Source organism: Dendrobates tinctorius, unplaced genomic scaffold (genome assembly GCF_039654945.1).
Source record: "Dendrobates tinctorius isolate UK_male_01 unplaced genomic scaffold, ASM3965494v1 ptg000162l, whole genome shotgun sequence".
In the NCBI taxonomy this organism is placed as follows: domain Eukaryota; kingdom Metazoa; phylum Chordata; class Amphibia; order Anura; family Dendrobatidae; genus Dendrobates; species Dendrobates tinctorius.
In genome coordinates this window covers 21702505-21716563 of record NW_027361829.1, presented here as the reverse complement: position 1 = coordinate 21716563, position 14059 = coordinate 21702505, and the positions used below count along the sequence as shown (strand labels likewise).

General features: G+C 48.3%; 1 protein-coding gene across 1 annotated transcript in view; it reads left to right on the top strand.

The window, feature by feature from the left end:
• ITGA9 (integrin subunit alpha 9) overlaps positions 1 to 14059 on the top strand; it is a 711654-nt gene that overhangs the window by 507654 nt on the left and 189941 nt on the right. The window contains exon 19 of the mRNA XM_073549890.1: positions 10899 to 10985. Within this exon, the coding sequence (XP_073405991.1) occupies positions 10899 to 10985 (87 nt within the window). The remainder of the gene's footprint in view (positions 1 to 10898; positions 10986 to 14059) is intronic.

Here is a 14059-nt window from a genome sequence, read left to right as displayed (position 1 = left end):
GGAGGTGTCTCCACTCTGAAAAGGCCTAGCAACTCCCTGTCCCCGATGGAATAATTCCTCTCCACCGGTGTGAAGGTCTTGGAGAAGAAGAAGCATGGGTGCTTCCGACCTTGCGAGTCCTTCTGGAACAGGACTGCTCCAGCACCGACGGAAGAGGCATCCACCTCCAGAATGAAGGGTTTATCCACATCGGGGCGATGTAGAATGGGAACGCTAGTGAAATGGGATTTAATAGAGGAGAAGGCCTTGGAGACAGGTTCTGACCACAACTTGGGGTTTGCACCCTTCTTGGTGAGGGCTACCAAGGGCGCTACCAAAGTTGAGAAGTGGGGAATGAATTGGCAATAGTAATTTATGAACCCCATAAAGCGCTGCACCGCTTTGAGAGAATGGGGTTCCTGCCAATCCATCACCACCTGTAGCTTGGCAGGATCCATGGCCAAACCCTGGGCAGAGATGATATAGCCCAAGAAAGGCAAGGACTCCTGCTCAAACACACACTTCTCCAACTTGGCATAGAGGGAGTTTGCCCGCAGGAGGTCGAAAACTTTGCAAACATCTCTCCGGTGGGAGTCAATATCTGGAGAGTAGATGAGAATATCATCCAGATTGACTACTACCGAGGTGGTAAGCATATCCCAGAAGATATCGTTCACAAAGTCTTGGAAGACTGCTGGAGCATTACAGAGTCCGAAGGGCATCACCAGAGATTCATAGTGCCCGTCTCTGGTGTTAAATGCCATCTTCCATTCGTCCCCATCATGGATGCGAATCAGGTTGTAAGCTCCCTGCAGATCAAGTTTGGTAAACACTCTCGCTCCCCGTAGCCTATCAAACAGCTCCGATATCAAGGGTAGAGGATACTTATTCTTAATGGTGATGGCGTTAAGACGCCTGTAATCGATATTTGGACGTAGTTCCCCACTCTTCTTCTGGACGAAGAAGAATCCTGCCCCCGCTGGTGACACTGACTTCCTAATGAATCCTCTTGCCAGATTCTCCCTGATGTATTGAGACATGGCCTCTGACTCCGGAAGATATAGGGGATAGACTCGACCCCGGGGAGGCTCAGCACCAGGCAAGAGGTCAATAGGACAGTCATAGGGGTGATGCAGTGGAAGTGTCTCCAATGCCTTTTTGGAGAACACGTCCGCATACTGTCAATAGTGTTTGGGAAGCGAGGAAAGATCTGCGGGGACCTCGGTGGAGGCAACCTGGACACATTCCCTCAGACATCTACCCTCACATGACTTACTCCAACCAAGAATTCTCCCCGAGGACCACTCTATATGGAGAGAGTGATACCGCAACCAGGGGACCCCTAGAAGGACCTGGTCGATACCCTCAGGCATGACAGTGGAGCGGTTTGGTGGGTAATCTGTGAGGGCAGAGTTGCGCCGTTCACTACTCTGATGCTGACTGGCTTGGACATCATAAGCAGTGGTATCACGTGCCGTTGAGTGAAGGCAGATGACATAAAATTGCCCTCCGCTCTGGAATCCACGCAAACCTCCACCGCCAGAGTGGAAGAACCAAACCCAAGTGTCCCCATAAAGGACAACTTGGAGGAAAACGCCACGGATTCTAGTGAGCCGCCTCCTACGGCCACTAGGGGCGAGCATCTTCCCAGCCGCTGTGGGCACTGGTTGGCAAAGTAACCGGACTGCCGGCAACCATGACAGATCACAGAGGCTCGAGTGGGCTGGAGCCTGGATCCCTCACAGGAAGCCCCCTGGCGCTCGGACGCCCGATCGGGAGATTCCAGAGGTTTAGCAAAACTGGGTGCCAACCTAAACCTCTGCCTACACTGGGACCGCTCCAACCTTCGCTCAGCAAAGCGAAGGTCTATATGGGTGGAGATGGTGATAAGCTCCTCCAGTGTAGCAGGAATCTCCCCGGTGGCCAGAGTGTCCTTCACATGGCCAGCCAAACCTCTCCAGAATGCCGGAATGAGGACCTTATCTGGCCACTCTAACTCCGAGGCCAGCGTAAGGAACTGGATGGCAAAGTGGCTGACCATGGACGAGCCCTGTGACAATGCCAGCAGCCGGAGCGCGGTGTCACGGGTGACTCGTGGTCCCAGGAAGACATGCTTCAGTGTCCAAGAACCGTGAGGCACTCTGCACCACATGATCACAGCGTGTGTGGCCCACTCCAAAGCCCTGCCCGACAAGAGGGAAATAATAAATACTACTTTGGCCCGCTCCTAGGGGAATCGTGCTGCCAGCAGCTCCAGCTGTATCGAGCACTGGCTCACGAAACCCCTACAAGAGGCACTATCACCCGAGAACTTCTCGGGCAGCGGGAGGCGGGACAAAGTCGGGGCAGGGATGGCAGTGGTCATACGGGATACAGCGTCTGTGGCTGCCTGAACAGCGACCGCAGTAACATCCGCAGCTGAGGCTAGACGCTCGAGAGCCGCCAACCTGCCCTGCAGCTGCCGGATGTACTGCAGCAGTCGCTGTTCGTCCGCCATTACTAGCCAGACCCTGGCGCTAGGATAATGTTAGGGCTGGCGGAACGCACCAAATTATAAAATAATAGTAGGTACGTTCGCAGTCCGGGGTCCACCGTTCAGAGGTGTTACACTGCTGCTAGGTAATGGCGGAATAACACACCAAATTCCCAAAACATATTCTGGACAGCTTAGATCTCATTTGCCAGTCCAAGAAAGAAAAAATGCACCAGCTCAAAGTATACCAAAACCACAGGAGGAAGAAAAGAGCCAAAGGTGTCTTAGAGATAAAAGTCAAATTTTTATTTTACAAATAATCATAGTATAAGTTATTAAGACAATGCACAGATCCCAGTGAAAAAGCAGAAAAGGAAAACTAACCCCAAGTGCCGCAATGCCTTGTAGGTAAGTAGAAAAGCATGACACATAATTGTTGTGAACCTAATGAGCCATAGTAGCAAGTATTATCCAGTAAAAGAGCAACAACCATGACGCAATGCGCATCAGGCGTTATGTAGCAACAAATAAAGGCTCAATATGTAATGATGCAAATAGTCCGGCTTACCAGGGAAGGACAGTGGGCACAAATAGGAGGGTGTGATGCTCCCTGACACGCGTTTCGTGGCCTCAAAGAGCCGCTTCCTCAAGGGGAAGTGAGGCAGCAAACCGGACAGGACCCTGAAGTAACCCGGTGAACTTGGTCACATGATCATGTGTGGCCAATAGCAGTGAACCAAACGGCGCATGCGCGGTGCGCCGATGAAGCCCTGCGTGCACCATGGGCGTCACACACACGCGGACCGCCCCAGGGATTAACCCTGTATGCGGCGCATGAAATGTAAAGACGCCCTGACGCAAACAGGACCCCAAGGGAAGCGCCGCCATGCGCACCGTCACTGCTGATTAAAGGACATATATCGCCAAGCGATAAATGATAAAAGGAGGGAAGGGAGGAAAAAGGGAGAATATCAGACATGGGATTAGACTTATGTCACAATATAACGCAGATACAGCAAATGTATACATATTGTGAAGAAACACCCCAAACACATATGAATATATCGCACAAATAGAAAAACAGTAATATCATATCAAAAACATCATGATTAAAAGAGTTAAAGACACATGAATAAATATTTCCACAGAGCAAAGTCATGTATATAGGTTGTCTGTATCCTCCATGATAGAAAGTCCAGAACCCCTTCCATCCAAGTGGTTAATGACAGGATCCCTCCGGAGCATGATAAGTAGAATTAATGAAATGACTGTTCACTAATAAAATAAAACAAACATGGAAAATTAAAAGGATTAAAAACAAACACATCCTCCATTACGGAAAGAATAGTGTGGTTGGGAATGGCAGGAGGGAAAAAGAAGGGGACGTCGCAAGGACTTGTAAAAGAATTTTTAGAGAAATGGGGCAAAGCTTAAGGACTCGTTCAGACCATGGGGTGTGACGGTGTCGAGAAGCACAATCCACCTTGCCTCAATTTGAGAAAGGAGTTTCTTGTGATCACCACCTCTGATCCCGAGGTGTAAAACATCGATACCCCTCACACTAAATGACTTAGCATGACAATTGTGATGGGCCTTAAAGTGCCGTGGGATCGCTTTCAGTTCTCTGATGTCAGTCACGGTTTTTGCTGCGCCAATGTCCCGCACATGCTCCCGGACCCTCACCCGGAGCTCCTTAGTAGTGAGACCTACGTAAATCTTGGGGCATGAGCAGGTGGCGTAATATATAACATTAATAGTCCCACAAGAAATACGTTGTCTGATGGAAAAATTTTTGGAGCCATCCGAGGAGGAGAACGTGGAGCAGCGCAGGACATTGGCGCACGCGAGGCAGTGGCCACATGGAAACGAGCCGACCTGTGGGGTGTAAGAGCCCAGATAAGTGCTGGGGGCCAGAGTATAATGGCTTCTTACTAGAAGATCCCCAAGGTTTTTGGATCTCCTTGATGTCATACTAGGGAAGCTTCCCAGAGCGGACCCCAAGGCCGGGTCAGCCTCCAAAATTGGCCAATGTCTTTTGAGAACGACACGCATCTGTTCCCACTCATGGTTGAAGGTGGAGATAAACCTTATAGGGCCAGTAAAGCCAACCCCAGCTCGTTTTTTTGTAACATTCAACAGATGACTGAGGGACATTTTTCTTGCCCGATCGTACCCAGTTTTCATGCATCTGTGGCTGTAACCGCGTGCGTGAAATCGGTCTTTGAGATCCGAAGCCTTTGCCTCGAATCTCGTGTCTGTGGAGCAGATTCGTCTCATCCTAAGGAATTGTCCGACCGGGACGGCCCTAATGGTGGCTGAATCATGTGCTGAGGACGCGTGTAGCAGCGAGTTAACTGACGTTGGCTTCCTGAAGACGTCCGTCTGGATGCGTCGATCAGCGTCAACCTCCAGACGCACGTCCAGGAAATCAACCGTGGAATTATGGAAAGTATATGTAAGTCGTATATTGAATTTATTGTTATTGAGCGTCCTCATGAAATTCTCAAGCTGGTGAGCCCCCCCATCCCACAACAACAGTATGTCATCGATATACCGATACCAGCACAGCACATGGGAAGCGGCCTGTGGACCCCCGTCGCCAAAAATAGATTATCTCCCAGGCCCCCAGGAAGAGATTAGCGTACGAGGGCGCACAGGCCGCGCCCATGGCCGTGCCACGCCTCTGTGAGTAGAAGACGTCCTTGAAGACAAAGAAGTTGTGGGTGAGGATATAACCCACCAGCTCGATGATCAGCTCACACAAAGGGCCGCCCAGGTCGGAGGCCCCCAGGAAGAGACGAACCGCATCCAGACCCTGGGAGTGGTCGATGCAAGTATATAAGCTCTCAACGTCAGCTGTGACCAAAAGGACATGAGAATCCACAAGGACGCCATCGACCCGTGACAGGACGTCCGTCGTGTCTCTAATATAGGAAGGTAGAGTCTCCACCAGAGGTTTGAGATAATAATCAATAAATTGACACGTAAGATCACAAATGCCTCCTATACCTGACACGATAGGGCGTCTCGGCGGGTCAAGGGCGTCCTTGTGAATTTTGGGTAATAGGTAGAATGTTGGAGCTCTGGGAGACCTGACCATGAGACCATCAAACACTTTTTTAGTGATAATATTATCATCCACAGCCCTCATCAAGATCATCTGCAGCTCGCGCAAAACGGAAGACATGGGGTTGAAAGGCAGCCTAGAATAGGTATTGGAGTCTTTTAACTGTCGGAAGACCTCCTTCTCATATTTAGAACAGGGCCAAATCACTATGTTCCCCCCCTTGTCTGCTGGTTTGATTACAACATCCCTCCAAGATTGCAGTTCTCCGATGGCTTGGCGCTGTTTATATGTTAAATTGTCAAACTTGCGCCTGGTAGAGAGTTTCTTGAAATCATCACTTACTAATTTTGTGAAAATCTCCACATTAGAACTCAGAGACAAGGGGGGAAACCTAGTAGACTTTGGAAGAACATGAGGAGGAAATTTACTTGCCTGTGATGTATCCTGCTCCTCTAGGAGGTCCTCCAAGTCATGAAGTGCCTGTCTCTCAACCTCAGTCATAAATTCGGATGTCTGTTGTCTACTATGAAGTTTCTTTAGTATCAATTTGCGCGAGAAGAGATGAAGATCTTTTAAGGCTGTGAAATAATTAAAATGGTTAGTGGGCACAAAGGTCAGGCCCTTAGCCAGAACTTCCAATTGAGAGGGGGTGAGTGTGTGGGAGGAAAGGTTAACTACCTGGAGTCCCCCTTGAGAACTGGACTGAGTATTAGTAACACCAGTGTTCTTAGTTTTGGTGAGCTGTCTTGTCACAATCCTTTTACTAGAGGTCTCCATAGCTGTGGCGCCCCCAACTTGTGGTTTCATAAGTACAATATCATCCTCAAAATTAGATCTATTGGATTGTATAGAGGTGGATCTTGAGCGTGAACGAGATTCGTTCCTGAATCGAGAGCGGGAGCGACCAGATGAATTCCGCCATCTATACACTCGACCTGTCTGCTTATCCAATATGTCCCTTTTGAACTTTTTGGTCTTGGTGGTCTGTACGTCCATAACCCATTTCTGCATCTCTACATCAATCTCATCATTAAATTTCTTTAGGGAATCACTATTCATGTCCCTTTGTAGAATTGCTTGTAAAGTATCAATTTCAGTTTCAATGGATATCAAAGATTCATGATTCATCTGTTTAAGAAGGGTCAAAAAACCCCTGGAACAGGCATTTGCCAAACCCTCCCAATTATTTTTAAAATCCTCATCTAATATTGGGAAGGAGGGAAAGACCTGTATCCGAAGACCTCTTGGAATAAGGTCTCTCTGTAAGTATCTATCCAGGAATTCGTGATTCCAACAAATGCGTGTCCTTTTGCGTAACAAATCCCTGAAACGGGCCCTAGCCTCCTGCAGATCTTTATTAGACCCACCAACACCCTCATCTGCATTATCCTGGGTAACGTTATTAATTTGTATGCGCCAAGTGCCATCACGGGCGCGAAAATCCATTTTTGGAGCGGGAAAAACTGTGAAAAACACAGAAAAACTGATTAACACACCAAATTCCCAAAACATATTCTGGACAGCTTAGATCTCATTTGCCAGTCCAAGAAAGAAAAAATGCACCAGCTCAAAGTATACCAAAACCACAGGAGGAAGAAAAGAGCCAAAGATGTCTTAGAGATAAAAGTCAAATTTTTATTTTACAAATAATCATAGTATAAGTTATTAAGACATTGCACAGATCCCAGTGAAAAAGCAGAAAAGGAAAACTAACCCCAAGTGCTGCGATGCCTTGTAGGTAAGTAGAAAAGCATGACACATAATTGTTGTGTACCTAATGAGCCATAGTAGCAAGTATTATCCAGTAAAAGAGCAACAACCATGGCGCAATGCGCATCAGGCGTTATGTAGCAACAAATAAAGGCTCAATATGTAATGATGCAAATAGTCCGGCTTACCAGGGAAGGACAGTGGGCACAAAAAGGAGGGTGTGATGCTCCCCGACGCGCGTTTCGCGGCCTCCAAGAGCCGCTTCCTCAAGGGGAAGTGAGGCAGCAAACCGGACAGGACCCTGAAGTAACCCGGTGAACTGCCTCACTTCCCCTTGAGGAAGCGGCTCTTGGAGGCCGCGAAACGCGCGTCGGGGAGCATCACACCCTCCTATTTGTGCCCACTGTCCTTCCCTGGTAAGCCGGACTATTTGCATCATTACATATTGAGTCTTTATTTGTTGCTACATAACGCCTGATGCGCATTGCGCCATGGTTGTTGCTCTTTTACTGGATAATACTTGCTACTATGGCTCATTAGGTTCACAACAATTATGTGTCATGCTTTTCTACTTACCTACAAGGCATCGCGGCACTTGGGGTTAGTTTTCCTTTTCTGCTTTTTCACTGGGATCTGTGCAATGTCTTAATAACTTATACTATGATTATTTGTAAAATAAAAATTTGACTTTTATCTCTAAGACACCTTTGGCTCTTTTCTTCCTCCAGTGGTTTAGGTAATGGCGGAAGTATAAAGCGGTGTGGAAAGGTCACACGTGGGTTACATCACCCAGTGTGAACAGGAGCGAACTCTGTTAACTCACAGAGCCGCACTACCGCTGAACATAAATGCCGGGGCCTGTTTAGCTCACAGAGCCCGGCCAATGAGCGCACTGAAAGCGGCCACAGGACTCTACCCCAAAGGACACGGGGTTAGAGTCCCTCTAGGCCCACTGAGCGCGCGGCGTCGCTGCCACGAAAAACGCTAAAAACGCTGGCTATCTAGTGTGGAGCACTTGCACTGTGGCGTGCCGAGTCACTGATGATGTCTAATGCCTAACTCAGACTCTGACCAACCTACGTCTAATCCTGGGCGCTAGCAGGCTAGGCTGCACAACACATGCGTACCAAGGGTAGGGGTTTCATAATGAGTCAGTCACCAGAGACATTCATACGTGCATTCATCACTCACTCCTTATAGTCTTAAAATACAATCTATCCTATCGCATGGCCGCGAGTGTCCGGGACCTTCCTGGCTTCTCGGATGGGCCAATCCGAACAGGAGCAGGATCTGAGCACGTGACCTTCGATCTCCAATAGGAGATCACTCCACGGGCATGCTCAGTGGACTGACAGGAGGACTTAGTCCCTGGAGAGACTCGCTGCTGACCAGCATGCGTTGCTATAGTTGGGCCAGAGGTGGCAGCAGCAACCATACCCACGGAGCTAGTCTGGGCAGAGCGCCGGGACCAACGAATCTGCTGAGCAACCTCCTCTGCAGCTGGAGAGGAATGGGAGACTGCCAGAAGCAAGGCTCGGGATTCCTGCTGTGCAGCGACAGGAACCCGACGCCTAACACTTTTGACATTATCTAATTATTTGAACCATCGTCATCAATTTATATGAAATGTTCAAGACTTGGCTTGACATGATTAACCAATTATGCAGACTACTTTAATTATTCTGTTTCCCACAGCTAAGATGAATGGATAGTGACATCAGTCGGAATCTTGTGCTATAAATAACTATTATGCAGACTGTTTGCACACTATGGTAACAAGGAGTGTGATTTCCTCTTTTTGTTTTCACAAAGGAAGGTGCATTCATAGTAATATTTCTATCAATGGCCAACAGAGTAAAAAGGCATAAAAGTGATGCAAACCACCTTAAAGGGGTTGTACGGTTTAAAATGACAAGTCTGCAATTACTCTATGTGACTGCAGACTTGTGAATCCTTACAGTGCACTCCCTGCGCACTGTGAGGATTCTCCGGGACAGGGAATGGCAGACACGTGACCGGAATGTGATATCCATATTCCTGGCCAGAATTCGACTAGACTGTTTCTGGCCTCACACAATACACTTGCATTGCGCGCGCTGCTCACTGTGGGGATTCACAAGTCAGCAGTCATAGTAACAGCATGTTTTCCACTCTTTCCTCATTTTAAGAACTAAACCGGGGACTTGATTTTGTGATTCTTACTAGTTTATCGGTATTACAGTTCAGTGCTGACCTTCTTTGTGAAGTACCACTCGCTTTTTAGTACAGCCTTCCTTACATGTTGCTTCACAAAGGAGAAGATCCTGTAATAATTTTATATAAGTATGGTCCACAAAATCATAAACACAAGACATTTATTAAATGAAATGTAAAAGAGGGCAACTAGGGCAAAAGAGTTGCCCACTGCTATGAAATACGTTCTTAAATACTATGTTCGCAATGTAAAATAAAACTACCCTGTCTTCACCTCTCATTCTGGTGATGTCGGCACCAGATCTCCCCAGGTTCACATGGTATTGTTATGCCACGCGAGACTTGTAGCTGATCAGGGTCCGCTATTGAGATGTTGCATGCTCTAAAACTTTGGACGTCCAAGGTTCATTCACAGGATGTGAGAGCACAACAGCTCAATACTATGGTTTTCTGCGAGGCTAGCATGGCATAACATTGGGAGACCCGGTACCGACATTGTTGGAACTGCGCCTGTACAGGAGTTGATTATCTGTTATTTTTATGTTACACTGGGAAATATAGAATATAAGAAGGAGTTGTCCTAGTAGTGGACACCTCATTTACATTTCATTATTCGTTTCACATGTAAAAGAAGCTAGAAGCATTTTTCTGCATGAGAAGGAGCTTGCTACACACAGATCTCTACAGCTCCAATTGAACCCTATACTAGATCATGTATAAGCTTCCCCAATGGTTGATGGTTGCAGGTTTTATAATTTCATTCTTTGGTCATGCAATGAAATAGGACATTTGTTTAATATTTAAAAACTACAAATTTGACCAGTTCCAATATCTGCTCGGAGTGGTAATGTTCTCTTTATGTTTGTTCCTGTGTATCTCTCAGATCTGTGATTTTGAGACCACTTATGACATACAGTCTTCATATAGCCATGTTAGGCTAGGTTCATATTGCTTTAGGGGCATCCGTTTAACGGATCCGTTAAACGAATGCGCTAACGCTGATGTCATTTTTGACATCTTTTGTGCCCTATCGCTAATGGTATGCGCTGACGCATGTTAGCATTTCGCTACCATGCATTAGCCATACAGGTCTATGCACAGCGAACGCGTCCGTTTGCTGTGCGTTAGACCCAACGCACCCGGAAACGTGTTCTCGGGTGCGTCATAAAGTAACGCATCATTGTTAATGCATTGGCATGCGTTAGGATGCGTTAATATTATTGCGGCCAATGGGTGCGTTAACGCACCCATTATATAGCGTTAGTGCCGCTATGTAACGGATGTGCTCAACGCATGGCCCCTAATACAATGTGAACCACCCCTAAGATGTGTTTGGTACTTTATGCATAACAAAAAATAAATAAGATTAGACTTCATAAGTCTAAACCTTATATTTTATCTGCTAAAATCATTAATATATTACAAGGAAAAATAGGATTTTTACTTATTTGTTAACACTGTTTTCCCCTTTTATAGGAAGAGCAAGGAATTTCCTGTGAGTTATTGGACGACGACTATCTGAAATGCAGTGTGGGATTTCCATTCATGAGGTCACGTTCTAAGGTAAGCTGATAAAATGAGTTTATGCCAAATGCTATATAATTTGGAGGTAAGTATAAAGAACCATATGCTTTTTTTAATTTAAGTTTACTACTGCTATCATTAATGCTAGTATCCTGCTCATGGCCACCATCAAGACACTACTGCTGTCAGGAGTCAGGGGTCCATGGCCCATCATCATGGTCACAGTGACTCTGGTCCTAGAACTGAAGTCCATTTATTGGCTATGGATCAAAATGCGTAAGCCTCATTTAGTGTTTTCTTCTCTCTTTCTAAAGAGAGTCACTAAATTTATCATATGGATTCTACAAATTAATGTAGTATTGTGCATGGAAAAGAGAATTTTGACATGTGGCAATACAGCTGGAAAAAACAAAAGCCCATTTATTTTTATGTGACACTGATAATACTAATGGCAGCTGTGGTCTTTTTCGGGAGTGGTGGAACCACTGTAGGGAAAGTGACCTGACGGACGGATGGACTAGTCAGAGTGAAGAAAGATAGGTTTGCACTGTGTAGGTAGGAGTCAGTGATTACAGTGGGGAAACAACTAGGAAAGTGTAGTGGACGTGCAGTACCTTGGGATGACCATTAGATGGCAGGGTGGAGTGTGAGCAAAGGACTTTACAGCAGCTTAGGGCTTTAGAAACCGTTGGTCATGGGGGGCGTGGTGACAGTTAGAGTGACAGTTTCAAGGAACCGGGAGAGTTATAAATACTGAGGGAGGGTTCCAGAAAGTTCCAGTCCCCAGGGGGAGCCCAGGTGACAGGAGGACTACGCCAGTCTGTGTGCCCTGAGGAGAATCCGACCGAGGGGACTGAGGAGAGGAAACGTCAGGGGGGTGGTCCTGACAGGGAAGGACCGCAGCAGAGACAAGGCTCAGGGTGGAAGACACCGTATGTGTAACGACGAAACTGACCAGTAAAGTGCTGTTGGTGTACGGGCCTAAGGCGGCCACAGTAACCGAGCTGTCAGGATTGTCACAGTGTGAGACGGGACGTTACGTATAAATACGTCCCTAGTGTAACATACGGTGTTGAAGCGACCCTGGACACGGAGGGCAGAGAGAGAGATATCGCGGTGTACCGCGAGGACCGTCAGTCGGACGGTGAGCAATAAACTTGGACCTGTTGCACCCAGAATCTGCCTCATCGTGTCTCTGTTATCATCTCTGCGCGGTAAGAAGTGGGACCACCCCCTATCACCCCCCAGCTCGGCCCACTACCGACACTACATTTGGCGTAGTCGGCAGGATAGCCGCCGCTAATACCTCATCTTCTGCGGCAGACCTGCCTCAAAGAATGGAAAAGAACTCAGTCTACTCAGTTTGGATTACAATTACCGGTGGATTGCAATTGGTTTACCAGTGGATTACAAATGAGGAGCGCGGTGATGAATCTGTGTGGCCAGTAGAGGATCCGGGGCGGTACCAGAGACAGTGCAGTATGGCAGCGCTCCTTCAACGCAGAGGCGAGGTCCGGGTGTTCGCAGTAGTTCCGATTGGACTGGGACCCCCTCCAACGTACCCCCGTGGACAGCAGTATGTGTCCGGAGGCCGACGTTTCCAAACATTGGACCCTGACAGGTGGGTGGAGAGGCCTGCCAACGCTCCACCCCACAGAGGGAGTGACACCGAAGAAAAGCCTGGGAGCGACTGTTTGGCGCCATTCGATTGCTGCCCACCGGACGGTATGAGACGCTGCGGAAGTCGGGGTATTGGCCGCCTAGAATGGCAGTGGCGGCAGGAGAACGAACTGAGACAGAAGACGTCATCTTCGGGTCCATGGGGAAGAAGAGAAATCTGTGCGGAGCCCGTGCGGAACCAGAAGGAGCGGCCGCCATTGATACCGGCGGAGAGTCTCCCCGCGGAGCCCCTGAGCCTGGAAGCTGGGCCCGCTGTGCAGCGAGTTGGAGAGCGGAGGCTGCGGGATGAGCCGTGCGGTGGTGTGACGGAGGCCGTGGCGCCGGGGAAGGTGAGAGTTCCCCCGGCCCTGCCGGCGGCTTCACAGGCGGCCCCTATCATTTTGCCACAACACGCAGTCTCCAGTGTATCAGAAGGCGCGGTTGCGCTCCCTCGGCCGGTGTCAGCCTCATCACCCGAACCGGCCGTTACTCCGGCTTTGCTGGGAGTTGTGGATGCGGCCTACCCTGTGGCCGCGGTGAAGCCAGTATTGGAACCGGCTGGGGTCTGTTTATCGGGCCCTGTGGACCAGCCCTCCGGAGTCACGGCTGCTCCCATCCGCTACCCAGCCCCAGCGGCTGCTGGGCCACAGATATCATCGGCCGCCTCTACCCCACGCCCTTTCTCGGCAAGGTCCCGCCCACCGGACTCTGGGACTGGCGCGGTACCCTCCGTTTGGGTTGCGGAGGTGGTAAAACAAAAGAAGGTTCGAGAGCAGGAGGTATGGAGCCTGCTTCATTCAAAAGGGGAGGCTGGCATGGCGGTGGAAAGATCCCGGGGGCGGCTGGTGTACACCAATGTGGCCCGGGGGTATGGCTTCATACGTGATCAGACTGGTCAGAAGGTATACGTGAACGTAGCCTCCATACGCCACGGCCGTGCCCTGGAAATAGGGGACTTTGTCTCTTATTATAAAGAATACTGCCCCTGCGGGTATTATGCGGTGGCAGTACTGGCGGTACCTGAGGAACGCAAACCCCCGTAAAGAGGACTGTATTGGACACTCCCTTCACCCCAGGAGTTCCACGGCTGTGGGCCCCTTGCTACCGGCCATCAGGAGATGGCCTGGACTGTCAGAGTCTGAAAGAACAGTTCTAGTTTTTAAAAAAAAAAAATGTTTTATGTGATTAAGCTGTTTTTTTTTTGAATGTTCCTCTTACAGGATGTTATTTTACTGATTTGGAAACTTGACAGAACGGGGACACGAAGACAAGAGGGAGTGTTCATGTCCAAGGAAGGGGGAGGGAAAAGGAGTACTGGTGATGTTTACTGTTGGATGTTGAGTTTTAAAGCAAAAGAAAAAAAAATTATAAAAATGGGTACTTGTGCTATTATAAAGTTGTTTAATGTATAATATGCCAAAGTAAATGCAACAGGTCCGGGTAAGGGAAGGTCT